The 27,111-nt window shown below is 40.8% G+C and overlaps 2 protein-coding genes across 3 annotated transcripts; both read left to right on the top strand.

Moving 5' to 3' along the window:
* The first annotated feature begins 141 nt into the window (after positions 1 to 141).
* On the top strand, positions 142 to 11,702 carry LOC130191518 (sodium/hydrogen exchanger 6-like). Of its 2 annotated transcripts, none has more exons than XM_056411139.1 (16): positions 142 to 498; positions 1,193 to 1,392; positions 1,647 to 1,724; positions 1,993 to 2,069; positions 2,181 to 2,293; positions 2,404 to 2,509; positions 4,162 to 4,303; positions 4,671 to 4,776; positions 4,927 to 5,015; positions 5,672 to 5,785; positions 6,882 to 6,993; positions 7,583 to 7,736; positions 7,843 to 7,873; positions 8,006 to 8,094; positions 8,301 to 8,406; positions 8,970 to 11,702. In XM_056411139.1, exons 1-16 carry the CDS (start codon positions 222 to 224, stop codon positions 9,270 to 9,272), a joined length of 2,097 nt encoding a protein of 698 aa, XP_056267114.1. In that variant the 5' UTR covers positions 142 to 221; the 3' UTR covers positions 9,273 to 11,702. The 2 variants fall into 2 exon arrangements, with proteins under 2 accessions (XP_056267114.1, XP_056267123.1); XM_056411148.1 differs by having other exon boundaries at positions 4,162 to 4,293; positions 4,637 to 4,776.
* A 1,660-nt stretch (positions 11,703 to 13,362) lies between these two features.
* LOC130191793 (four and a half LIM domains protein 1-like) lies at positions 13,363 to 26,913 on the top strand. Its single transcript, XM_056411489.1, has 6 exons — positions 13,363 to 13,467; positions 23,342 to 23,520; positions 23,612 to 23,786; positions 24,695 to 24,864; positions 24,986 to 25,172; positions 25,828 to 26,913. The coding sequence occupies exons 2-6, from the start codon at positions 23,365 to 23,367 to the stop codon at positions 25,977 to 25,979; spliced, it is 840 nt and encodes a 279-aa protein (XP_056267464.1). The 5' UTR covers positions 13,363 to 13,467; positions 23,342 to 23,364; the 3' UTR covers positions 25,980 to 26,913.
* The last annotated feature ends 198 nt before the right edge of the window (positions 26,914 to 27,111 follow it).

The following is a 27,111-nucleotide window of genomic DNA, read 5'->3' on the forward strand; positions in this document are numbered from 1 at the left end:
AGCAACGTCAACCTGCAGAGAGCGAAGGGGGTCGCTGTTTTGTGCCATAACTGCGAGTAGTCTTGGGCTGACTTTTATTTTGAAGAACCGGAAGTTACAATGTTTTGATCACGGCTGCGGAAGAAGCCGTCATTTGGCCGTTTCTCGTCTCAGCAATATAGTTTCCCATCAAAACCGTTAATAATTCAACGGCAAATGTAACCGTTTCACAGAAAGCCACAATGGGATTCACACCGAGAAGCCTTCTTTGTGTTAATCCGTCGAAGGTGCTTCTGTTGTTGCCTTTTCTGTTGACATTGTTGCTCGTCGGGGGCCAAGGCGAGAGCAACGCGATGGACAACGTCGCCACTGAGAGGCTGGCGGAGGAGAGCCACCGACAGGACAGCGCCAACCTGCTCATATTCATAATGCTCCTCACGCTCACCATTTTAACGATATGGTTGTTCAAACACCGGAGGTTTAGGTTCCTGCACGAAACGGGACTTGCCATGATATACGGTAAGACCTCAGAGCTTCACGTCAACCTCCCGATCACCGGGAGCTGAGGCAGAGCTGGCTTTGTTGTTATCATTATTGTCCGATGTCAAGATACATGGAAGAAGATACCAGGTGGATATTATGTATAAGCACACCAGTATGTACTGTCCATAATAGTTATCAACTTAAACCGGATTGAGGTTGTGGAATTGACATGGTGTTGTCTTTTTGTTCGAGTCTGTTGTCTGTCAATTAGTATATATATTAATTAACTAACTTAGGTTAATTGATAAGAACATTGAAGACAAAACGGCAACAAACAAACAAAAATACTCCTTTGCCTAATTGGAATTACGTGACTTTTAGAGCAGCTGAATTGGTTGAAAAGATAGATCTCTTCTTTTCACAATTAACTCCAATAATTCACATGTCCCGATTAGTGTTTGTTTATTTTATGAAAGATCCCATTCTAGTTAAAGTTTTTGGCACAGACAAATAAGTAAAAGTAGTGTTTTCAAATAGAAAAAGGAATCATACAACCAACACCAGTGTCCTGCAAAACTATTTTAAAGACATTCATTTTACATTTCTGTGAAGCAGAATCAATGCTACTGTATATACATAAAGGACATTATTGCTATTATAATTTCCTACAGGTCCCTGGCTAACTGCTTTGCCTTCACTCCCTCTCTCCTCTCCCTCTTCTTCCCTGAAGGCGTGCTGGTTGGTGTGATCCTGCGTTTTGGCGTCCACGTGCCCCAGAGCATGAGCGACGTGATCCTCGGTTGTGCCGTCAACGCCAGTCCTGCTACTCTGCTGGTCAACGTCAGCGGGCGATTCTACGAGTACGCTCTGAAGGGGGAAGTCAGCCGTGGCAACGGTCACCAAGTGCAGGACGATGAGATGCTGAGAAAGGCAAGGGGGTGAACAGATGGGGGTGAAAGTTGTATTTTGTTTTGTGTGTGCGCCTCTTTAGTATGAAAGTACCAGCTGGCAGGTGCCAAGTGGATGAAAATATGTCTTATATTGGAATAAACAGCTTCCGCAAACTTGGACATTTAGCATAAACTCTGTCTATAAACATATTGGTCATCAAATTATCTTAATTTACTAGTTTTTATACACAAACGGATGCAACTAGTTGATAACGAACTACTTACTGTCTTCAGGTGACCTTTGACCCTGAAGTGTTTTTCAACATTTTGCTGCCTCCCATCATCTTCCACGCCGGCTACAGTCTGAAAAGGGTGAGAGGACTTGGAGTTACGACACACTAATGGTGTAACTTAAAGATTCCGATCTTTCCCAAATGCGATCTTTAGAAGATGCAGATACTTTTTTTCATAATATGCTTTCGTTATTTTATCTTTGATTGTTTTTCCACATACACGCTTGCAAACATATTGAGATACTTCTTCATGATCATTGTGATATTTGTGTATCTGGCCCCAGCCTGCTGCTGGTACGAGACAGCCTCTGTTTTAATACATACATCTGTGACCTTGTCTTTCCCAGAGACATTTCTTCAGAAACATTGGCTCCATCCTGGTCTATGCTTTCATCGGAACAGTTATCTCCTGCTTTGTTATTGGGTAACGTCATTTGACAATCTCTGAAAATACATACATCCAGATGGGAAGAGAGTAACAGATTGAAGATGTTGTATCGTTGTACTTGATCAGCTTATTCTTCTTTCCTCCTAGGCTGATCATGTATGGCGTTGTGTCCTTCATGAAAGTCGTGGGCCAGCTTGGGGGCGATTTTTACTTTACTGACTGCCTCTTCTTTGGCGCCATCATTTCAGCAACAGACCCCGGTAGGTTGAGCTTTCGGCTGTTGGATCGTCTTTCTTTTCGACGCCTTTCTTGCGCTCCTGTCCTGCTGTACAGTAACTATGTGTCTTATATATTTGTATTTGCTCCTCAGTGACGGTGCTGGCTATCTTCAATGACCTTAAAGTAGATGTGGACCTGTATGCTTTACTTTTTGGCGAGAGTGTCCTCAACGATGCGGTGGCCATTGTGCTCTCTTCGTAAGCATTAATTAATTACACACTGCAGATATATATTTATATACACACACTGCCCACGCAGCAACAGCAGCATCGTCCACTTCTATTTCATCAAAGCAACGTAGTTTCTCATTAAAAGATAGTTTAACATTTTTGTAAGTCTGTCTCAAAACAATATGTATATTTCAAGAGTCATTAGTTGACTTTGGAAGATATTTATTCAGTTTGTTTTGTCTGTCTAGCTTCAGATTAACTTTAAAATGAATATTTACACAGAACGATGGATCTGGATTTTATTCATCATCACTGGAGTTAGAATTGCATTTAAAAATGAAATATTGTCATGGCCAGTATGGAAATACATGTCCATTAGCATGTAAGAATTGCTTTAAGGTACTTGGACTTAAATGTGAACGCATCCGTTTAATTTCTAGTTCTGAGTTATCGACCTGCACTGTTGTCTAACCAGTGGCGACGTCAGCTTCACGTGTTGTACATTGCATATGAATGGACACTTATACTAACATCAGTCCCTGTCATTTCACTGCCTGCCTTCCTTCACCTGTCCGTGTCATTCACCGCCTACCTGTACGTATGTATGCAGCGTTCTCCTCCGCTTGGAGAAGCAGAGTAGACGGGGGGCCGGAGCTGTGCGCTCCCCAGGTGATGATGGCCCAGTCTGGCCAGAGGGAGAGGAGGAATGGCTGGGAGAGAACCAGACATTCACTCCCCGGTGGGTGGGTGGGCTGTGAGAGTTCTAGGGTTAGAACCTGATCATCTCCACTCAGTCGCTGTGATGTACCAACCATTAGGACGATCGCTGCTCTCCCCTGTTACCCCTTCACAGCCATTCTTTGTCTGATTTGTCCCTTTGTCGCTTTGCCTTATAGAGTGTGTCATGCTTATGACTGGCGAACATTACTGATACTGGTTTATGTTGCTGGTCCTGATGTCATTTGAGTATCCTCTTCATGGGTAGCACCTTTCTATGATGCCTGTGTCCAAATACATCAGAAACATAGTTATACTGCGTTATAATCTGCTTTTAGCGCTGCATTATTATAGTTATAAGCACTCATACATATTCGTAATGCTTTATAACAATGATCATAACACATTATAGAGCATTTTATAATGACTCATAAGGTCAGGTATCATAACACTTAATAATTGTTGGTTATTCACTGACCATTATTTTGTGTTTGACTTACGGTCGCCTTATAATGTACTATAAAAAAATGAAAATTAATTTGAACAGTTATGTTTTTCTACTTTATAAATACTCTTCTTGGATATCAATTGGATATTGGAATGGTCTTGAGAGATCCAATTGAGCATGCAACTTCCTCCCTTTTTGTGACTGTATAACCCAACTCCAGTCCATGTGTTTTAAGTCTTGTGCTACCTTTTTTAAGGGACAACCAAAATCTTCAAAATGTATCTAAAATCAGAAAAACACACCAGGCTGTTGATATCAGCCATTATTGGATTTGGGTTGCTGCAGGTTTGATTTGATGCCTGACTTTGAAATATCTATTTGTTTCTTTATGAGAGCATGTGAATGTGATTAACATGTAACCAGTTCCCCTGCCTGGATTCTTAGAAAGTGGATAATTCCTCTTTCCATGTCAATGTTTTTATTTGCTCGTATACTCTGTCTATCTGCCCTTCAGCTCCATTGTGGCGTACCAGCCTGCAGGAGACAACAGCCACAGCTTTGAGGCCTTGGCCATTTTGAAATCCTTCGGCGTCTTCCTGGGCGTCTTTAGCGGATCCTTTGTTCTTGGGGTGGCCACCGGATTCATGACGGCTCTCATATCCTTTCACCCGTTGCTCACCATTACATAATGCTCTTCTCTATACACCGGTATGCATAGGCAGATCGGCAGCAACAGAATAACACGGGAGGGGTTAAAAACAGAGGTTATTTTACTCATTTAAGTTGCTGCGGTTTAATCCTTGTATGGGCAGCTTCAAGTCTTATTCCACCTGGAACCACAACAGCTGTTGTTGTTGTTTCAATAGGAGTAGCCTTAAAGGTGTCCTTCCACAATGAGATAGAACGATGCTTTTTTTTCTTGGACCGTTTCCACAGCGATGTCTTTCTTCCCTCGTTACCATTTGTACACTGCAGGTCGACTGTGTACCTCTTGTTTGGCTCCTTGACTTTAGTCTTCATCACGTCACCAAGTTCACGAAGCTGAGGGACTTCCCCTTGCTGGAAACGGCTCTCTTCTTCCTCATGTCGTGGAGCACCTTCCTACTAGCCGAGGCCTGCGGGTTCACAGGTACACCAAAAAAACTTGTGATTTCACCCTCACTTTTTGCTGCTCTAAGATCCACATTTCATGAGCGTTATTTTGAATACTTTTGACGCCCTCCAATGGGTTTTGTGATTGATTATGAAGTGACACCTGTGTATTTTTGTTTTTATTCAGGTGTAGTAGCTGTGCTGTTCTGTGGGATCACTCAGGCTCACTACACCTTCAACAATCTTTCCCCCGACTCTCAGGACAGAACCAAACAGGTGATGTACTATCGCATAACTTTGGCCACTTTTACACAATTTATTTTAATGTAAATATTACCTTGATTTTGGTTCCTTCTTGATTTTCAGTCCTATCATTAACCCTTGTGTTGCCTTAGGGTCATTTTTTTGAAAATCAATATACACCCCCCCGCCTTAATATTTAAATCCCCACCAAATCAATGTTTAATTGTTCTTGTTCTTTCTCAACAAAAAAAACATAAAAAACATAACACTTAAAAACTAAAAAACAATATTAATTCTAATATTTTTGATTTTTTTTATTGTTCAATTTAACAATACAAAAAGTATAAAAAAGGTAAAATAAAAAAGGTAAATATAAAAGGTAACAATAGGTCAAAAAAATGAATGAAATCAAAATGGGTGGTGTAAAACCTTAAGGATTATTTAATAGTGCAAGAATATTTTTTTAAATACCAATGTAAAGTAGTAACTTGATGTGTAAAACTGTTCTCTTTAAATTGGACAATACATGTAAAACATCTCCCGACTAAAGGGAAAGCATGCAAAGTTTACGAGACACTTTCTTTCCCATGGCACCTTGCATCCAAAGTGACGCCAGTGCAATGTGAACGTCTGGGTTTCAGTTGTCACGCAGTTGTTTTGCAATGATTGTTTTGTCTCTTCCCCATCAGTTGTTTGAGCTGCTGAACTTCCTGGCCGAGAACTTCATCTTCTCCTACATGGGTCTGACTCTCTTCTCCTTCCAGTCACACATCTTCAACCCTATGTTCATTGTCGGAGCTTTTGTATCCTTTACTTTGATGTCTCCAGAGACGATTGGTTATCAGGAGATGACTGTTGTTGCACATAACCACTCCCGTAAATGGTTTGAGTTTTGAGTTCTTACTTAAAACAAAATCTGTAATAGACTATTCTCAGTTATGAATAACAACTTCCTATACTGATAACAATAGTGTATTTATACATCATGTCTGTTTTAACCCTCCTGTTACCTTAGGGTCAATTTGACCCCATTCAATGTTTAATGTCGGTGTTCTTTCGGGTCAATTTGACCCCAGGCTGTTTTTCACTGTGTCAAACATATAAGAAATATCAACTTTTACCTTCAATGAAAATGCGGAAGAGGTTATGTTTGATCGTATTTATTTTGTTATTTATTATGTGTATGCGTGTTTCAAAAACTCAAAAAAAAAATTGAAAAAATCGCATGAAATTGTTTTTTATTATGATTTTTTTGTTTATTAGAGTTGATTGGATTTTTTTGGGATCAATCGGTCAGTCAAGGGTCAAGTCAACAACAGGTCAAAAAAAAATTGTGAATGATTGGTGATTGGATTGGTTATTTATCGGGGACCATTTGATTAGATTTTCAATCAAATCGGAGTCAGGTCAAAAGTCAGGTCAGAAAAGTTTTTTTTTTTTTTTTTTACCAGTTTGATACATTTTGTCAGTGCATGAAAAAAATAAAAAAAAAAATCAAATGATCATAATTCAATGCTGGATATATGCGATAGCTGCTTCTAGTTTATATATTTAAAGGGCTATTTAGGTAGTCAACAAACAAACATAAAGTACCTCACACTTAAACTTGGAAAACAATATTAATTCTAATAATTTTCTGGAGGTTTTAATTGCTGGGGTCAAATTGACCCCGAGGGTAAAATATGTCAGTAAATATAAAGGTAACAGGAGGGTTAAACATTGAATGGGGTCAAATTGACCCAAAGGCAACAGGAGGGTTAAAGAAGATTTCAGGGGTTGAAGGAGCCCAAGAATAACGGCAACATTTAAAAGACTGATTAGTCAGCGCATTTTGAAACTGCCATCTAGCCACGGTTATGCTGTGTCACTGTGTGTCGTTCCTTGACCTTCGTTGTGTAGGTGGCAGTGTTTCTGGGCAGGGCTGCCAACATCTACCCTTTGTCTTTCCTGCTCAACCTGGGCCGCAAGAACAAAATTGGATCCAAGTTTCAGCATGTCATGATGTTTGCAGGTAGAGAGCCGTGACAGTAAAGTCTCCGACGTCCACTAAGGAATCATTTTAAGTTTGGACCAAACTTAACAAACTACTTTATAGCTGGGACCTGGTTCCATTAAATCAGTGGAAAGGATGATTAAACCCTGTTGTTAAAAACATATTAGCCTCGATATTTGGGTGTGAAGACAGTCTCCTTCTCGACCAACCACACTCCTACTTGGATACAGTAACGTGAAGGATAACAGCTCTTATGTGAGCTGACATTTACATTTTGAAACTAGCTAATGATGGAAGTCCCCTACATGTCAGTGCACATAATTGTTTCCTAACCACCAGCCCTGAGAGAAACAACACCTGCATCAACACACTGTGTGCGTTGATCTTGCCAATTAAAGTGCAGTGGTTAGGAAACAAAGAACAGCAACCTTAAGTTAAATATATGTTGTGGTTGAGTTAATGATACATTGGATAATGCTCACCGCCTCACTCAACGTCTCTCCCACGCTGTCTTTTAGTGAAACACACACACACACACACACACACACACACACACACACACACACAGTTTCTCAACCTCACACTCTTGTTATCCGTTCCCTTCCAGGACTTCGTGGGGCGATGACCTTTGCTCTTTCGATCAGAGACACGGCGACTTATGCTCGCCAGATGATGTTTTCAACTACCCTCCTAATTGTCTTCTTCACTGTCTGGATCTGCGGAGGAGGCACCACGCCCATGCTGTCCTTCATGAGCGTATCGTAAGGCTGTGCATCTGTTTGTATGCATTTGTTTCTCTGTGTGTTTCACTCCCGTCCATCCAATGTGTTTCTGTCAAAGTCACGGCTGCTACCTTTCCTCTCTCAGGGTGGGTGTGGACTCTGATCAAGACCACTCTGTAAGTATTTCACACAGATTAAACTCTTGTTTTTGAAAATGTATTTATTTGCGGTTGCTTTGTCAAGTTGATACCTCTAAATATAAGCAGAGATGTTTAAGTGGTGAAAGAACAAAATGCTTTGCTGAACAGAGTTCGGCGGTGTTGGATGGGTCCCAGCAGAGGAACACCAAACATGAGAGCGCCTGGCCCTTCAGGATCTGGTACAACCTCGACCACAAGTATCCTTTGAGCCATCACCTATTTAAGATCCTCTTCAGAAGTGTGGATGCCTGATCCAGCTTTGGACACCAGAGGGTGGTCTTTCCAAAATTACGAAATCTACACCAGTAACTTTATCTTTCTGGACTGATGAACAATTAGACTTTTCATCTGGAAGTGAGTGTTGTAAAAACTGTTAATAATCCTTGACAAGTTTTTTCTCCAGCTACCTGAAGCCCCTCCTGACGCACAGCGGCCCTCCTCTCACTGCTACGATGCCGACTTGTTGTGGACCGCTGGCCCGATGCCTCACCAGCCCACAGGCCTATGAGGTTTGGACACACGGCATAATGTTTTCAGTTAAAGGGTCACTTGTTAAAGAGCCAATCGGTAACTTCTCGACCATTTAAAATATGTGGATGTTTACTCATTTAATAGTCTCATTTGACTTTGATATTTCTTTATTAATTGTAAAGAAAAGTCAAAAGTATGAACTTTGAAACACACTTGTTAGTCTTTGTCCATGTATTTAAGGACATACTTATTACTCACAGGTCATACATTTGTGTGTTGAAATGTGTATTTCTCAAAATGTATACAAAATCAGATGCACACCAGGCTGTTGATATCAGCCATTTTTGGATTTGGGTTGCTGCAGCCATTTGGTTTGATTTGATGCCTGACTTTAAAATATCTGTTTGTTTCTTTATGAGAGCATGTGATTAACATGTAACCAGTTCCCCTGTCTGGATTCTTAGTAAGTGGTAATTTGAAGTTAGTTTCTTTTCAGGTCTTCTCTCCTACCTTCGTGATTTGTATTCCCCCTCATCTTTTTATTCCCTTGCTTTTCTTGCTTTCGAAATCTATATTTTTTGTTTCCCTTCACAATCTCCAGAACGAAGGCCGGCTCCATGACGACGACTCTGACTTCATCCTGAACGATGCCAGCGTGAACTCCATGTACGCCGACATCACCGTCAGCATGGACGCATCCGGCCGCACCATCAACTGCTCCTCCAGCACAAGGGCCTCTGACGACGGTCTGGACCACGAGCTCGCCTTAGCGGAGCACGAAGTGGCTATCAGGGGCACCCGCCTGGTCCTGCCCATGGATGACCCGGTGGAGCCCCCGGCCACTGTCACCTTGCCCCCGCCTCCCTCCCTGCCGCGCTCTGAACCTCGCAGGCACAGACTTTAAGAAGTGTTACACTATCAGAAGGCAGTTTTCTGTTTTCAGCTTTAAAAAAAAAAAAGAGAAAAGAAGCACAACTCATCTCATTTGATTTCACAAGAAAATGGCATCTTTTAGCTTATTTGTTTGGATTTGTTATTGGAAAACAAACTGCTTCGCGTAAGTGGCCCTGTGGACGGGAGCAGCTCCCTACAATGGTTTTAAAATAGCCCCCGTTTGGTGTCAGACTTCAGGAGTGCTTGATTTAACTCATTTAGGTAGATTACTGTAATACCTGAATGTGAATGCACTACATGTACGATGATGTGCAACTCGAGTCTAAAGGTTACTTCGAAGATGCACATTTTGGGAAGCTTAAAGAAATGGGGCTGTTGTATTTGCCCCTACGTTTGTACTGCTGTGGTGCCGTTAGAGCTGTTATCAACGCTCTATAAAAGCCCCAAATCCCTCTGACCTTATGGACAGAGCTCTAGATGTTACATTTGCAGTTTACCCTTTTCTTTTTGTTGAAGTTGCTCCAGACAACACGACCTGTATGTGTCTGGCTTCCTGCAAGTATTCATGAGATGACGTCTGGTCTCATTTAGCACATTTTACAGGCACTAAATCGTTGCTCTCGTACCACTTACTAACATTCAGTTGTGTAAAATAATATTAATTATTCATTACCGATGTTACTCATCTATCCACAGACTGGTAAGTGTCCAGTCTGTTTGTCTCCCTTTGAAAGTTTACATGCGCAGAAGGTGATTGGCCGAGGTCGGAGCATCTAGACGAGGACGTTGATGCCGACTGTGATGGAAGCAGTATAAAGAGTTTAGAATTTTTATTGAAACAAAAATGTGCGACAAGACTGCAAGAAGATACCATTTGGCCCCAAAACATCAAACTGCTTCCACAACAGGGTCCAGGAGCGTCTCTATTATCCTAAATGTGAGCATTGACTGCCTCTTTTACGTATTCATTTATTTATTTGACCAAAAAAATTGCTATTTATGTGATGATTTATTTTATATATTAATTATTTATTTATTGTTTCGTGATATTAATGATTATCTTGCTCGGTTTGAAAATAGGGCGTCTCGGTGGTCCCTAACAAAGCACTCCAGCTCTTCCCACACAAGCCACATTGCACAATAATGAAGTTATGATGGAGCTGGATATTAATCCGAGGAGTGTGTTAAAGTATCTCCTTCCTGTTCTGTAGCAGATTCTTTATTGGAAACTAGTGTGTGTGTGCGTGCGTGCGTGTGTGTGTGTGTGCGTGTGTTTTATTATTTGTGTGTGGCTGATGTCAGAATACTATTGTCCAAAGCTATCAGGGCTGATGTCTGTTTCTGGGTCTTCTGCCTTCATCTGATTTCATTATCTTTAAAAAAAAAAATAAGAAAAGTAACTGCCGTTTTCTTTGTGATGTTGTATCAACAAAGATGACTGAGGGCTGGCTGAACTGTTTTGACTTAAAGTGCCTATTCAGAGATTCAATTATTTAATGTAGATTTTGTACATATTTTGATTTGCTAATGTCCAGTAAAATTACCTTTCTTGGTTTTTATATGACACAAAACCCTTTGACTGATGTTGAATAGTGTGCTTCCAGTATGATTAGGCCATGAGGTGGAGATCACAATAGAGTAAAACATCGTACTTTTGTTAATGGGGAATACGTATCACTAATAATTATTGGATATAAAAATGTATTCCAAATGAATTCAACAAGAAGCCTCATATTCGAAGGTCAAGGCAAAGACAGAAGGCCGCCGCTGACCTTTTACCAATGCAGTGTTTTTAGTTCCTTGTGTGGAAACCAACACTGTGTATTCTGTTCCCACCTCAGTGAGAGATATTTTGGGCTCTAGTTCACCCTCGTTTGTGCTGTTTTCTGCCCGGTGATTTTAATGATTGAGGTAGGAATTCAGACGTGAAAGAAATCCCATTTTCAAATGTTCAAAAGTGCATTTAACTCTGTAAAGCTGCACATGAGTTGTCTTTCTAATCTAAACGTTATTCTTAATACGAGGTTTGAGATTCTGCAGAATTATCCACAGGATGAGTGAATTTACATCATTTCTATCAGTAAGGTATTTTTCATTTGTTGAAATGTTATTGAACTGTAAAAAACACTATGTTTATATGTGAATTTTGACGAAACAGTGAATGCATCTTACAATAGCAACCGCACCGCAACTAGAACAAAGAAATCTGAAAATGTTTAAGTTTCTATCATCTGTAGAAATTGTTAGTGAAAAGTTGTATTTGTGAAAAGTAAACCTGCAAAGTCTCTACGTCAATGTTTATAAAATGTGAACTTTTGAGGGGGATATAATCTCTGATTCAAAAGATTGTTCCCTGTAGTCCTGATTTAATAACAATGTCTCAGTCTGACAACTGCATTGTAACCTACCTGAAGATAATAAAAACAATTCTTGGAAATTGTTTTCTCTTTCAAAGTGCAAGTTTTACCCTGCAGGTTGTTGTTCTTTGTCATTAGGCCATTAAGGCTTAAATAATCTAAATTTGTTTTTCGTTAACATCATTCATTCTTTAAAAAATACGTACTTTTCGTATCGATACTGAAGTGCAATCTTGAGTCTTCACACAAAGAGCCTCGTGACAACGGAGCAAACCATTGTCTGATGAGGACTGAGATACAATAGAAGCCCCGGAAAAGGTTAGTAGACATTGAGTTAATATTGTTAAAGCATTTAATCTGTCATAGAATATAGTATGTTCATGTACACTGTATGTACAGTATTTATACGGTTTATTTACTGAGTAGCACAATAAAATACATGTTCAACAAACCTAAATATGTCTTTATTTATATTGTATCACATTTCTGAAATAATAAAAAATATCTGACAATGTATGACACTTTATATACAATAAATATTCTCGCTTTTTGATTTCCATTTAACTCAAAAGCATAACTGTCATTACTCTTAACTAGTATATACTGTTGATATAAATATAATGGAGAAACGGCCAGCAACGTGCAGTATGATTGTTCTCAATTTTATACAAATGAACTCATAAACAATTGTTATCTTTCCTGATTGTGTACCAGAACAGAAGGTAATGTATCTATCATTATACATGGATGTAGGCCCGAAGAGCATTGTCAGGGACATGTTGGCCTAAATAGATTGACGTAACATTTGAGATATCACATATCAAAAAGGAAAATATGAGAAGACACGGGCATCTCATAATTGGGAACCATCTTGGAACCATTAGAGCTGGTGGTGGAGAACAGGGTCATCCCAGTAGAGCACTTCCAACAAGAGATCCAGATCCTCTCCAGGAGCTGCTTCCTTCCAGCTGCCGTCCTTCGAATCACTGTGTTCAGTTCAGGTTTGTAGGAACTGACTTTGTTGCTCATGAACCTTTTTGCTCAAGCTAAGTGTGGCTTCACTGTTAAAATAGACCATCCCATTCTGTTGGACCACCATTAAAAGAATATATCAATGGTGAAAGACATTTTTTCCATGACTTTAACCCCAAAACTTTTGGGATTCCATTTTTGTCAAGGACTTTTCCAGGCATGGAAATATAATATACTCCTGGGACAATGTCAAAAGAAAAAAAAGCTTTGTTAAAAAAAGACTTTGCCTCAAACTTAAAGAAAGAAAACAACATATACTCCATGTCACAGCACAATCTATCCATATAGGATACCGTGATTTGAAGATATTGTAATAAATATGACCATTTGCATATACATTATATATAAATTGCTGATCCCTAAAAATAACATTGGAAACCCATACCAGAGACAGACATTCTCCATTCTACAGGACATTTGATGTCAAGTTGAGGCCTTCTCCACAGATCGATGTATTGATCAGTGCTAAAAGATTAATCAATTCATCAATAAGACAATCAACAGAAATACTGTTTTTGATCATCTACAATGACTAGCCGGTATAACGAGGCCACAGACTTTTCAGCGCGTTGGGACATCTTCTCAAAAAGCTCCTGTCAGTGAACGTCGCATGTACTTTTATTCTGATGACTCAACCGGATGCTCTTAATTTGAAGGCGCAGCATTCCACTTCCTGTCTTGCTTTCCTGCCTCCAGCTTGACGCCGCCGCATATGGCAGTTCGTATTAGCGGGAGGGTCCCGAGTTAAAGCCGACAGCCGCAGCCGCTGCCTCCGCACAGGTCCCACCAGCGCCGCAGCCATCACCCCGACCCCCGGTGAGTGTCAACTCACCAAACCTCCGTCTTCTGAAACTTGTCCTGACATTTATAACCCGTTCGGCAGCAGCAGCGCTGGTTTGTAGTTCGCTCTTGAGCATGTAACTTGGGTGATTGGTTGGTTGCCAACGCGCGCGCCGCACTTCCACTATCTTGTATTAGTGCATTGATAACTATGTGGCCGTTAGAAAAGTTATTTCTTTTAATTTACAGTGTGTCCCGCTAACACATGTGCAGTCGACTATGTTAAATGTCTTCATCTCTCACACAGTTTCAGGATTTCGTGCACACATTTCATTTACAGCATTTTGATGTCCAGAGAGGAAACAAGACCTTATCGTCCGTCTGGGGCGTTGGCTGTCTGTCTGTCTCTGGAAGTGTGCGTGTGTGCGTGTGTGTGTGCGTGCGTGTGTAAGAGGGAGAGAGGGAGAGAGAGAGAGAGCTATGGTTACATGCCAACTTGAGGAAGCCTGGCTGCTCCTGAAATCTGTTTCCAGTTAGGAAGTCTACTTTTTTTACTCAGTGTGATGGAACCACTGAGGCTAAAAAATACATCACAGAGGTCAATTAAAATTCCTGTAGGCTACTGCTATTTTTCAGTGTCCTGTGTGTGTGCGTGTGTGTGTGTGTGTGCATAAGTGATGCACCTGGCTTGCTCTGTAAGTGGCTGTGATGTAAATTCAGGATATTTATGTTATACATAACTTTCCTTTTTTTAACAGCAGTTATTTTGACTGCAACCCGTAGGATGTAGAAAACACTAATTATTCATAAATCGATTGAAAGAAAATGTAATGTGTCTGTTAAATGACCTTAAACAAACAAGTTTTTCCAGTAAGATCACAGAAGGAAATATCGTGTCACGGATGTTGCAACTGGGGTAAACGTTTGGGTTTATGCTCATTTTAACAGTCATATGGAAGTACTTGCAGTATAACAGTAATTTCCAAAAGCATGCACTATCGCACATGGATACACACACAAACCAAGACCCATATGTGTGACTGAACCTTTACACACACACACACACACACACACACACACACACACACACACACACACACACACACACACACACACAGACACAGACATACACAAACACACACACGTCTCATAAAATACATCATAGGCTCGTAAAACCTTTTGCAATGTGTCTGACTTCATGTCACGGTAACTCCCAAATTACCGTAAATAGATTAAAATGTAAATTCAGACGCTATGTTTGAACCCTTTTTCTGTTCATTTATCCCCAATGTTACTCACCAGGTTATTAAATGTGCTTCAGCAGTTTTATTGCTCCCACAACATGAGGGTTAAATACGTTTTGACAGGTTAACTTGGCTGGGTGTTATATTTAATATTTTACCCGTGGCCATTAAAGCCTGTTGTGATGTGTTTGAATGCACTGATATTAATCAGTGTTCCCGAAACTGACAGGAAAAGCGTTTGTGTTATTTTGTGGAAGGACGATATGTTAAGATGTTTTTTGTTTGTTTTGGGAGATAAAACTAATTATGTTATAGTTGCTGTTTAATTGATACCACTGTTATATCTGTATAATAAACATAATGCTATGCATCCACAACTAAATCTACGCTTGGCTACTAAAAAATAAGACATTTCAAGCTCAGCAATTAAATATCCATTGAATATATTACATCTCATTTGTTTTATCCGTAAAAAAGTGTAAAAGTGAATAAATGGTGTTTTTCTTGGCCTGGAGCAGTGACTTCCTGGGGTCTTGTCGCCACCCAGATGTTGCCAGGCAACCCGAGGCGACTGGTAAAACCACAACTTTTACACTTTTGTTTTCAAACGGGTTGAGCACACAATATATATTACATGTGTAGGAGCTTTGGAGCTGGCACTGTAGAGAAGTGTTATACCTTCTGAGCCAGGCGAGCTGGTTCCAGTTTGTATGCTGAGCTTGGCGTCATATAAAAGAAGAGATGAAGATGGAATCCATCTTGTCCTCTAACTCTCGACAAGAAACACATTTCCAGTCAGCTAGCACACTATGTCTTTAATCTTTAACATTTTAAATGAGTGGAGAAACTTAACAAACACAGATGTTTCCTCACTCAAGGTATGAAAATAATCAGGTGGTCTCCAGTCAGCGGATCTCAAGCTAAACGAACGTCTATGGGAGATTTTGGAGCTACGCGTTAGACGCCGCTCGAGAATGCAGTTTCATCCCTTCAGAGTTGTAGAGTTGATACTTGTAAAAATCTGAAAGACTGACGTTGTTCTGGAGACTTGGCCCAACGAAGACACTCGACTATGTTGGTTTTTCCTTTTAATCCGGCACCCATCTGGGAGTTCGTTCAGCCGTGTGGTTTAACGGTTACATTGGCAGTAAATGATCTAATGCTTGGTCTCCTGAATGAAAGTGTGTATATGTATTATTTCTAAAATGGTCATGTTTGGCTCTCGTTTAGAAATGGTTCATTTCAAGTCAGGGTTTAGTGTGGTCTGTGATGTTAGAGTGAGAATCTGGGCGAATGGTTACAAACTGAGACTCGCAGGGATTATGTTGGTTGGAGATTTATGATTTATGAATTATGAAGGGAGATTTTGGAAGCAAACAAGCACTTGCGGCAGAACCGAGGGCTCACGTATCCCATTACAGCATTTCAGCATTACATGTAGGTTTGGACCTTCAGTATTGCTCCAACAGGACTGATGAGGAGCCAATGTGGGGAACACACACACACACACACAGGGAAAATGCTATAGATATTCATGGCCATGGATATTTGGTCCTCCTGCCGAGGGGTCCTGTTTTGTCAGCTGCTCTGTTCTGAAAGACGTCTCAGTTACTGAATCGGGCCAAGAACAGATGACGAGTGCAGAAACAGAAGGAGTGTTTCCCTCGGATGAAGAGAGACTGGAGTCCAGCGAACCAGCAGCTTCTGGTGAAACCATCATGTCCGTCCGGGCGGAGTGAGACACGCTGCGTTTCTTCTCCTCGCTGAACTCAGATCTGTTGTATCGGCCGTATCGTACCGTCTGGAATGTGCCTCGCCGGAGCCAAAGAAAACAATTATCTTTCTTTGTCGGCTGATGGGGAGTATACATGTTCATCTGAACTCGCTGCTCAGTTTCAACTTCTGATATTGTGTGTTTATTTTTGAGATGGCACGCCATGAACAGAAGGCGGGAATGCTCCCAGTGTGGTGTAACTGTAGTCGGGTCATAATGGGAGACGCAGTGGTCTTTAGAGCGGCTCTTATCAATGTGCTGAACCAAAGGACGACCTCCTCTGACCTTTTTTTGCGTCTTTCAGTTAAATTTTTTTCTTTTTAACGTGCCTACTTTCGATCTCACTGTGTCCACAGTGGAGCATTTGGCATCTAAAGAGCCAGATATTTCTCTCAGGAGTTGGTGGAGACCAAAGTCGAGCTAAAATAACTTGTTGGTTCACTTTTACGCATCTCTTTCTGTTCTACAGTGGATTGTGTTTTGTGGGATGAATGAACATTGCTGCGGATTTCTGACTCATTCTAAAAGACAAACAAGTCAAAAGTATTTATAGCTGCAGCAATAATGCACTTATACTTAATGCTGATTAGTCAAAAGAAAGCAAATTGTTTGTCAATCAATCGTCAAGTCATTTTTCAAGCCTACTATGTTTGGAAATTGATTATCTTTAGGAGGTTTGGGACGATTGGAGAGACATAACAAGCAGGATGACCACGTCACCTCGAGCTCTGAAAATGTTTTTACTATTTTTTTATTATATTAAATTGAGAAAATGATGACCACATGAAAATAATTGTTGGTTGTGGCCCCAACTTGGTTTTATTTTGGCTTTGTGGGACAATAACAGCTCAGCTCAATAATGCGTTCACTGTTCTCTGCTAATGTTTTGGTTCTATTTAAGTATAAACCCTCAAAGGAACAGGATTTCTCAATATAATCACTTCAATACCATTATTAATGTATAACCACAACACGTTCAAATTAAATAATGTAAAGGTAATTTATTTCCCAACCACCACAACATGACATTTACTGTAAACAATAAGTCATCTTTTTTTCACCTTATTTATTCCTAATTTTAAATCTACATTGACGTTATAATAGGAGGACATTGAGATGAAGAGAAGACACGTCGAAGAAACATGTTAGACTTTAAACGGCTCAGATGTGGATGAATTTAAATTAATATTTTGTACAGGCTTCAAACCATAATCTATTTTAAACCACCAGGAAGTCCCTTTGTTAGATTTTCTACCAGCTGCCACACAAGTCAAAGATCACCTGCAGCACACACTGAATGTAACATAAGTTCAGAGAGAGAGAGAGTGTGTGTGTGTGTGTGTGTGTTGAATTGTGCCAACTTCACCGTTCTGATGAAGACTTCCTGTTTCTCAGTCTTCCGCTACATTCTTCAACGATAAGCTCATGCCCACACACACACACACACACACACACACACACACACACACACACACACACATACCATTTTATTTTCGTGTGTCTGGTCATGTTTGTCCTGGTTGTTTCTCTCTTTCACTTCCTTTAGTCTTCATCTTCCCCATGTGTTAGATAGATATATACTTTATTAATCCCCAAGGGGAAATTTGTCGAGTCAAGTAGCAGCAACACAAGATAAAAAAAAAAAACACAAAATATAAGTAGGGTGGGGTGGGTGGCAAGGCAAGAGGTGAACTGTTGAGCCTCTCCCATGTCCCGGCAGGAATGTTCTCCTGTATCTCCTTAGCGGAGCGTGAGGTGAGGAGGAGTTGGAGAAAGTACTCCTCTGTGTGGAGGGTGGTGGTGGGGTGGTCCGACACCAGTTTCTTCACACCAGTTTCTTCAACGACCTCCCCACCACCTGTGCTGGGTGCTCCAGCTGAGCCAGCGATGATGGAGCCAGCCTTCCTAACCAGTTTGTTAACTCACGGCTGCTCCCCCGCTCCCCAACGAAGCCCCAGCAGCACACTGGCGACAACAGCACACTGGGACAGACCGACTGTAGAATAACTCCAGCATGAAGGATCAACGTTGAAGGATCAAAATCCGACGAAATGTAACGACGCATGGCGTTGATGTTGGCCAGTTCAGTTGGCCTTCGGTTAGCCGGCCCAGGTACTTGGCTTCCTCCACCTTGTACTCCCCCACCATGTCCACGCTCCAGGGGTGGACAAGGTCTAGCTAGGGCCAGAGTCCACCACCATCTCTCCATCTCTCATCTCTCTTCTCTGGTTTCCACGTTCCACTTTATAAAGTCATCCCGCTTGCACTCCTCTTCACCACTCCCCTCCTCTCTCCACTGCTCCATCCGAATACACCCGACCACTGCAGAATCATCAGAGTACTTCTGCAGGAAGTCACTGGGTCAGGATGGAGAAGGGGAAGGAGACAGGAACAGAGGAAGGGAGACAATGTTATAAACTGTGTGCAAGGTTTTTCCTCCCGTCCACATGGCATGATGTCACCTCGTTGTGTTTTATTTTTACACCACGGACCTCCAACCGCAGATCTAATTGTTAGTCAGGTGGCAGAAAGCTTAACGGAGCTAAGACAGAGAGAGAGAAGAATTTAAAACGAAATCATTGGTGGTTTTAAAGTCTTTTATATCAAGTAGCTACAGACTGTGTGACTCTTTACACACACACACACACACACACAATGTAATATATTTATCTGTGACTAAAAATAGTTTCCAACCAATATACGTTCGACTCCTCTTTGAGTGGATGGGTTGACAAAAAGGAGAATATTCCATGTGACCTATCCTTGAACCATAACCACTGGAGGCCTCACCTCAACCTTTAAGTAAACTAAAAGCCAGGTCTCAACATATAAATGTTTAATTTATATGGGATTTAGGTTTTGGAGACACAAAACACATTTACGTCCCACGATGTGACTAACACACCCTCACAGTTGTCCGTGGCACTCCAACTGCGTGACACGGCTTGATTTCCCATTCCAGTGTTTCCATGGCAATCAAACAAGAGCGTTTTTGTTTTGGCAGATAAAATGATGGATAGGTTCTTTCATGCCGTGACACAGCGACGACATTCATTGCCGTAAAACAAAGTAAAGACATGCGTAGACGGACGGTGTCCGACGTCAGTGAAACCTGGTTGCTTTCCTCCTGTGTGGATACCGGCTCGCTTCCTGTCAGCCATCAGATCACATTTTCATAATGCTGGTAGCCAAGTGTTATTACTTTTGCCTTCTCTGCAGCCTTTTAGTTTGAACTTTGGCGGAATAATAGGAGGCGGAGGGGGAGAAAATTATACATTAATTCATTTTTATTAGTTTAAGGAGAGGCAGGAAGTGAAGATAACAGGTAAATACCAGACCTTAGCTCCGGCTGGCTGGACTGGCTGTCCTCCAGGGAAGATGAATGAGTGCCAACAAATAAAGCAGCCGCTGGTTTTCTATTAATAAGTAATGGAGTAACAGCTCAATGAAAGGGTGAGGGATGTCCCCTCAACACGACGTCGTGTCAGTGTGTAGCTGTATTGTCTGTTGAGACGAGACCACAAAAGAAGTTATTTCATCAACTTGTTTCACGGCAGCAGCTTTAACCTCGGCCACGCAGCTGGCAAACAGACGCCGGGGAACAAGACACGATGTGACATAAGGAGATTATTTGAAAGCTGGGAATCTGAAGATTAATTTGAGAGACAGCTCAGCAGCGTTTGTCAAGCTGTTGTCGTCATAAACATTGTTTGTATCTAGGAAGGTCATAAATCAGAATACCACATTAAGATGAGGAACGCTTTTAGTTTTGACATTTGGAGATTTCTGCAAGAATTACATTCACTAAAATATCTCAACTATTGATTGTACTTTCAGTACTTTGATTAATATTCATATAGCTGCAAAGATAATGACATTTCTTGCCTTAGCAAAAGCTAACATGATCATGCTTAATACCAGCGTGCTGGTTTTGTTGTCCATTGTTGACATTAGCGTGACGCCACACAGAGCGAGCGTTGATGGCCTTGTTATAAATTAGAAGGATGTTTTCCTCTTTATTTTTCTTAACCAATTTCCAGTATTTGTTTTTGATTAAAACGACAGAAAAAAGAGCCCTTGAGACATTGGAGATTGGCTGGCCACCCACCCACACACACACACACACACACACACACACACACACACACACACACACTGGGTATAATAGCTGTTAATAGTCCAAAAGAAGGAGAGACTGCTGGGACAAATATGAAGGTCATGACTCAAATTTCAGTTCCTCACCATCATCATCTTCTTTACTCCGACTTATCCTAAAAAAACAAACCTATTTTTAAACTAAAAGCCTTGACATACGCATGTTTCGGGGCTGGGATCTATAACGAGAACAACTTGCAGTTCAAGTCCTTGACCCAGAGATCCTGTTACAGGACCCGGTCCACCTGGGAGGGATCAAGACCACCAAGACCATCAACGAGCCCTCGTCTATGAAAAGGAATCCATCTGGGATTTTCTGCTGAGAGTTGAAATAAGGTCCCAAGAAAAGGGAGGATTCGTGTGTGTGTGTGTGTGTGTACGCAGCCTAAACCCGTGGTAACAATGCTCTCGCGCCAAAACCAGAACTTCCTCCTGAACGAGGAGGTGAACGCTATAGTTTGTGGTTTTGTTGGTCAACACTACAAGGGAGTGGTCCGCAAAAAAATGTGTGTGCGGGCATGTGTGTATGTGTGTGTGTGTGTGCGTAATTTCTGTCAAAGAGTTGTCAATGTTCCACATCGCACCACATTAGTCATACCAGGCATTCCTTCATGTATTCACCCTCTTTCTCTCTCACACACACACACACACACACACCGCTCTTTGCAGCAGTTTGGGAGAATTCCTCGCGGTCAGCCGGCATGAACTTGATGTGGGGAATAATTGAGTGAACTGGCTTCAGCCATCTCTTCCTCCATAATTCGGTGCCTTTTATGTCCGCCATTATTCACCCTCAGACATCCCGAGCCTGTAATCGGCGCTCCTCCGGTCATCAACGTGGGGACTTTGGTTCTATGTTTAGGAAGTTTATGAGTGTTGTATTTTAGGCAGTCATTTTTTTGGGATATATTGTGTGAGGAATCGGTGAGATGAGGATGCTGCAGTCGTACTGGAGTTCGAATTTAATAATCAGGTGCAAGTCAGTTTAGGAACTTTAATTTAGGTTGAAGGTGGACAGCAATGAGCATGTAAACATAAACTCCTTTACAAGTTACAGAAGTCATGAGCAACATTTACGAGAGGTACCGAATATGATTTTATTCTCTATTACGTTGTTGAAACAATATTGATACATTTATTGGTAAGCAGTATTTTAATGGAGCTAATTTGAGCAACTTTACACACTGTTGTGTAGTTTAATTCAGAAAAAAACATATTGGATAAGCTTATCATTTGTTTTAATTAAAACTTACATTTGAAACTGTTCACCATGAAACCAAATAAAGTAAAATATCTCCATCCGAAAATATGAGTATGAAGTACCAGCAAATTAAAACACTGACTTAAAAGTACAACATATCTGTATGTCATGTTAATACTTACACTACACAACTGGACTCACACATGGGTTTGATGCACTCAAGATTGGGAACTTCGTCACCTTTGAATTTTTGTTTTTGTTTTTCAGAGTTATCCCAAATATCATCACATTGAGTAATATTAATGCCGCAGGTTATGGGAAATAAGGTACCAACTTAGATAGTCGTTAAATCATTTTTAGTTTTTCAATAATTTTCACTGAAAAACACCCACAGTAGATGTTTTAGAAACATTTAAAATGAAAATAAAGTAACGAGCTCTGTGAGCAAATTAGTTACTTACTGTAAAAAGTCAGAATCTGAATCTGAAATCATCAGATTACAGGACTCAAACTTGTGTTGTTCGCCCGCATCTCAAATCAGCCATTGACCTTTAGTGTTTAAGTTTTTACATTTTTGTATAAGCGATAAGAAGTATGCGTTCACGAGGATCATATCAGATAAGCTCTCTGACATGAATGCGAAGCACAGAAACACAGATATGTGCAGCTGGTGGCGTTTAACAAAACACACATTGTGTCAGAATGGGGAATGAAGGGCATCCAATCAGCAACAGTAAATACAGCAACGTCCCACTGAGCGGCTCAACAGCACCTCCATGTGGTGGTTTTATACATTACATGTTACATTACATGTCATTTAGCAGACGCTTTTATCCAAAGCGACTTACAATAAGTGCATTCAACCATGAGTACAAACTCAGAACAACAAGAATACAGAAAGTAACATTTCCTCAACATAGTCGAACTACAAAAGTACCATAATAATAATCCTAGTGCAATAACTGTAATAATAACTTCATATTTACACTATGTTGATCTGCACTTCACACATTTCATTTTCATTTACACTACACACATACACACACTTTTCATTTAGCACACTCTGTCTATATTTTATATTTTTATATTTAATTTAATTTTACACTGCAGTCATTAGTATTGTATTGTGAATGCATATATGTTGTATATATATACATATATATTTTATTTTGTATTTTATATTTTACTTTGTATACTTTGCACAGTCATTGTATTATATTTTGTTTGTGTGTGTGTATATATATACATATATGTTTCATTTTATATACATATATATACTTCATTTTATATTTTACTTGTATACATCTATATCTTTCATCCTTGTTTTTTATATTTTATATTTCCCCTTGGGAATTAATAAAGTATATATCTATCTATCTATCTCTATCTAATAAGAGCTATTTAAGTGCCACTGAAGTGCAAATCTGTGTTTTAATCCAGATATCGTCCCATTCTTGAAATACTTTGTATGTGAAACTTTTTAATCTGGTTAGACAAATAAAACAAATAAAAATGCCATGCGTTTGTCTGTAATAGCTCTGAATCCCTCCGGAGTGACGATGGCGGACAGCCCGCAGTGTTTCTACTGCCGAGACGACCTCGGGGGGAAGAGGTTCGTCCGTAACGAAGGCCGGCCGGTGTGCGTGCGCTGCCACACCAAGTTCTGCGCCAACTCCTGCGCCGAGTGCCATCGACCCATCCCTGTGGAATCAAAGGTGCGTGTGTGTATTATCAGTCATTTTGTGTCAGCTCTGTCCAGAGGGACCTCTTGATGTTCCCTCTCATCAAGCTCCCTCCCTCCACCAGGAGCTCAGTCACAAGGGCCGGTTCTGGCACGAGGAGTGTTTCCGCTGCACGAAGTGTTACAAGCCTCTGGCCAAGGAGCCCTTCAGCACCAAAGACGACCGTATCATGTGTGGGAAGTGCTGCTCCAGAGAGGACGCCCCGCGCTGCCACGCCTGCTACAAAGCCATACCGGCCGGTAAGACGGGTGACCGGCAAACCTCGATCGTGTACCGTTAGAAGATACCGGCCAATCGGTACGCTGCCTTTGGTGATTAGAATCAAAGACTTGAGAGTTATTGTAGAGGGAATATAGTTTTTAAAAGAAGTGAACTTACGAATTCATCAAAACATCCATGTACATGCATCATTATTAACCTGATAACTGTAATTATGGCATCAAACAAAAACAACAACAACAACAAAGCAGCTTTTACCTCCTCACTAGGGTTGGGAACCGAAAACCGGTCCCAATATGGCAATGCTACGAGCTACGAGCTACGAGCGTGACAGTCTAAAGACCTCTTTGTTACCTTCGCATTGAAAATGCGGAAGGTTATGTTTTGATCGCCATGTATTTATTTATTTATTTGTATGCGTGTTACTCGCATAACTCAAAAAATATTAAACCAAATCGCATGAAATTTGGTGGGATGATTGGTTATTATCAGGGGACCATTTGATTAGATTTTGGGATCGATCGGGTCAAAGGTCAAGGTCATGAAAAGGTCAACATCTTCTTTTTACCATAGCACGGTCAATTTTTATTCAATTGGCATGCAACTAATGCCAAAATGTTCATAATTCAATGCCCAATCTAGTGATATGCGAAGGTATGCGCTCTACCGAGTGCCCGTTCTAGTTGTCACTGCGGCCATGAGAACGGCTTTTACAGGGAATTTGGCCAAAGAGGTTTTTGTCAATCGGCGTTTTGTGTTAAAAAAAATAATAATTTAAGTATCGGTACTGGCACCGTTTAGGCACCGGTATCGTTTTAAAAGTACCGGTTTAGCACTGGTATCAGAAGAAGAAAAAAACGACACCCATGCCTACTCCTCACTGCCTGTTTCTCTGCACGGGCATCAACTCTTCTCCGGTGTTCTGCAGGTACCGAGAGCGTGGAGTACAAGGGGAACTCGTGGCACGACGAATGCTTCACCTGTTTCAGCTGTAAACGACCAATAGGATCGCTGAGCTTCCTCTCCAAAGGGACGGACGTCTACTGCAGCCCCTGCTATGACAAGAAGTTCGCGAAACACTGCGTCTGCTGCAAGAAGGTCACACTTCTCAAACAGGAAACAGAGCGTCGTCATTCTTCCTAAAAGCAACCGGTATAATAACAACAACAACAATAATCACCACGCATGCGTTTAGCTCCTCTCTTCCATCTGTCTCCAGGCCATAACCTCCGGGGGAGTGAACTACCAGGACCAGCCGTGGCACAGCCACTGTTTTGTCTGCAGCTCCTGCTCAAAACCTCTGGCGGGGTCCAGCTTCACCACCCACCAGGACCAGGTCTTCTGTGTGGACTGCTACAAGAGCTCCGTCGCAAAGAAATGCAGCGGCTGCCAAAACCCCATCACAGGTTCATTTCTAATTACGCTGAAAGATTCTGCAGATGTGAACCAGCCACACGGGGCACGATTCAGCGGCTTGAATCCGCAGATGTGGATTTCATTTTCTCGTTGGCATTGTTTAAAAACACAGTGTGTGCCGATCGGTGTTACTAATCAGAAAATAGTGAGAGAAAAGCATCCAGGGTTACGATTATTTGCAACATTCATTTATTAATGCAGGTCAGACACATTTGTTCATGAATTTATCTGTGTCTCTAATTTGTACTACGATTCCAATCGATCTTGTCGTGCTCATATGTTCAAGTGACGTAGGTGTTTAGCACCAAGACTTCATGATATGATGTGAGAGCGCGGAACATTTGGAAGGTCTTTGCCGACTTTAAAAGCCCAAAACGGATGCGTTGCACTAAAATTGCATGCTCCTATCCATGCTCCTTTGATAACAGCTCAGTTTACATGTCCAAGTTGTGACAATTGTACCGGTTGATGGTGAATACATCCATTTAACTGTCCTGTCTACTTTACGAGCCCAATCGAAGATGGTAATGCCCATATAAGGATAGGTGCTCCTGCATGAAAGGACCCACCCCTCAAATGTTATATAGGACAGAATCGAATGAATTGATTGGAATAAGTTCAAACTGTCCCCTTCTCTCCTCTCAGGTTTTGGTAAAGGGGTGAACGTGGTGAAATATGAGGGCAGCTCCTGGCATGAATACTGCTTCAACTGTAAGAGATGCTCCCAAAGTCTGTCCAGCAAGAGCTTCGTCGCCAAGGGAAAAGACCTCCTGTGCTCCGACTGTGGCAGCAAGTAGGGCTGGAGAGGTCGGTCCTGTTAACGGTGGTTTATATCGTCATGTGTCTTTTTCTTATCTTTCTTTTTACATAAAGGTCAGAGTCTCCATTTCAATATTCTCTTAAATACTAAAGGGACGTTTGGGGGGTATTAAGTGATTAAAACGTTGTTTCCAAAATGTTTTTTGTGCCCAGATGTTGATAATTTGCTTTGATGCTCACTTAAACATACACGGTGCTGAGTGATGGTAATGACCAGCTGTGTCCTGATAGTCCTTAAAATATAAAACATATGTCGCGAAGTGTGGTTTCCTGTTGGAGGATTGGATCATATACAATATGATATAAAAACAAAGTGTTTTGAACTATGAGAGACAACTTCTCCTGTTCAGCTGGGAAGTAAAACCTGCCACCTACAGCTGAGATAAATAAACAGCAGATGAATGCATTGCATACCTGAAATACTAAAAATAGATATAATGATGCGGCATATAAGTCCACAAGTCAAATGAAACATTTTTATTTTGACTTTGCAACACAGATCTTTTCTATGAGCTGTCATTCATCACAGTGTATGCTAACGGGTTAGCATGAAGCAAGAATATCATGTGCTTTCAAAAGTAATTTAATTGTGTTTTTTTATCTTTTAGCAAAAATAACGGCTTATGTTAATGAGTTTAACGTCTACTTATTTTTTCTATTTTTAAAGGGTGATACTTTCCTATCTAAACCAAACATTATAAATGCTGTTTTTAAATAAAACATTTCTAATAATCATTCAATTACATCATGTTTGTAATTGTTCTGTCATTTCCAAGGGATTGCTGTGCTTATTGTACGTTTTTAGCACTTTTTTTACATCATTCTACCTTAAAAAAGGGGAAAAATGTGATCAGATTGTATTCAATATAGACGATGTGTTGTTAAAATGGAATAAACCAAACACAAAGCGGAGTATTGTATTTGTTGTTATTAATTCAAAATGTAAGGGTCCATGTTGACATGCAACACATTGCTAAATATGTTGCATATTATTTGGCAGTATTATTACTATGTTACAATTAGATAAAGATATCATTATAAATTGGACAAAACCATTTCTATAAAGCTGTCCTTGTGAAAATGGGAACTGGGAATTCAGTTTCGGTTAAC

The sequence above is a fragment of the Pseudoliparis swirei genome, chromosome 3, assembly GCF_029220125.1.
Source record: "Pseudoliparis swirei isolate HS2019 ecotype Mariana Trench chromosome 3, NWPU_hadal_v1, whole genome shotgun sequence".
Taxonomy (NCBI): Eukaryota; Metazoa; Chordata; class Actinopteri; order Perciformes; family Liparidae; genus Pseudoliparis; species Pseudoliparis swirei.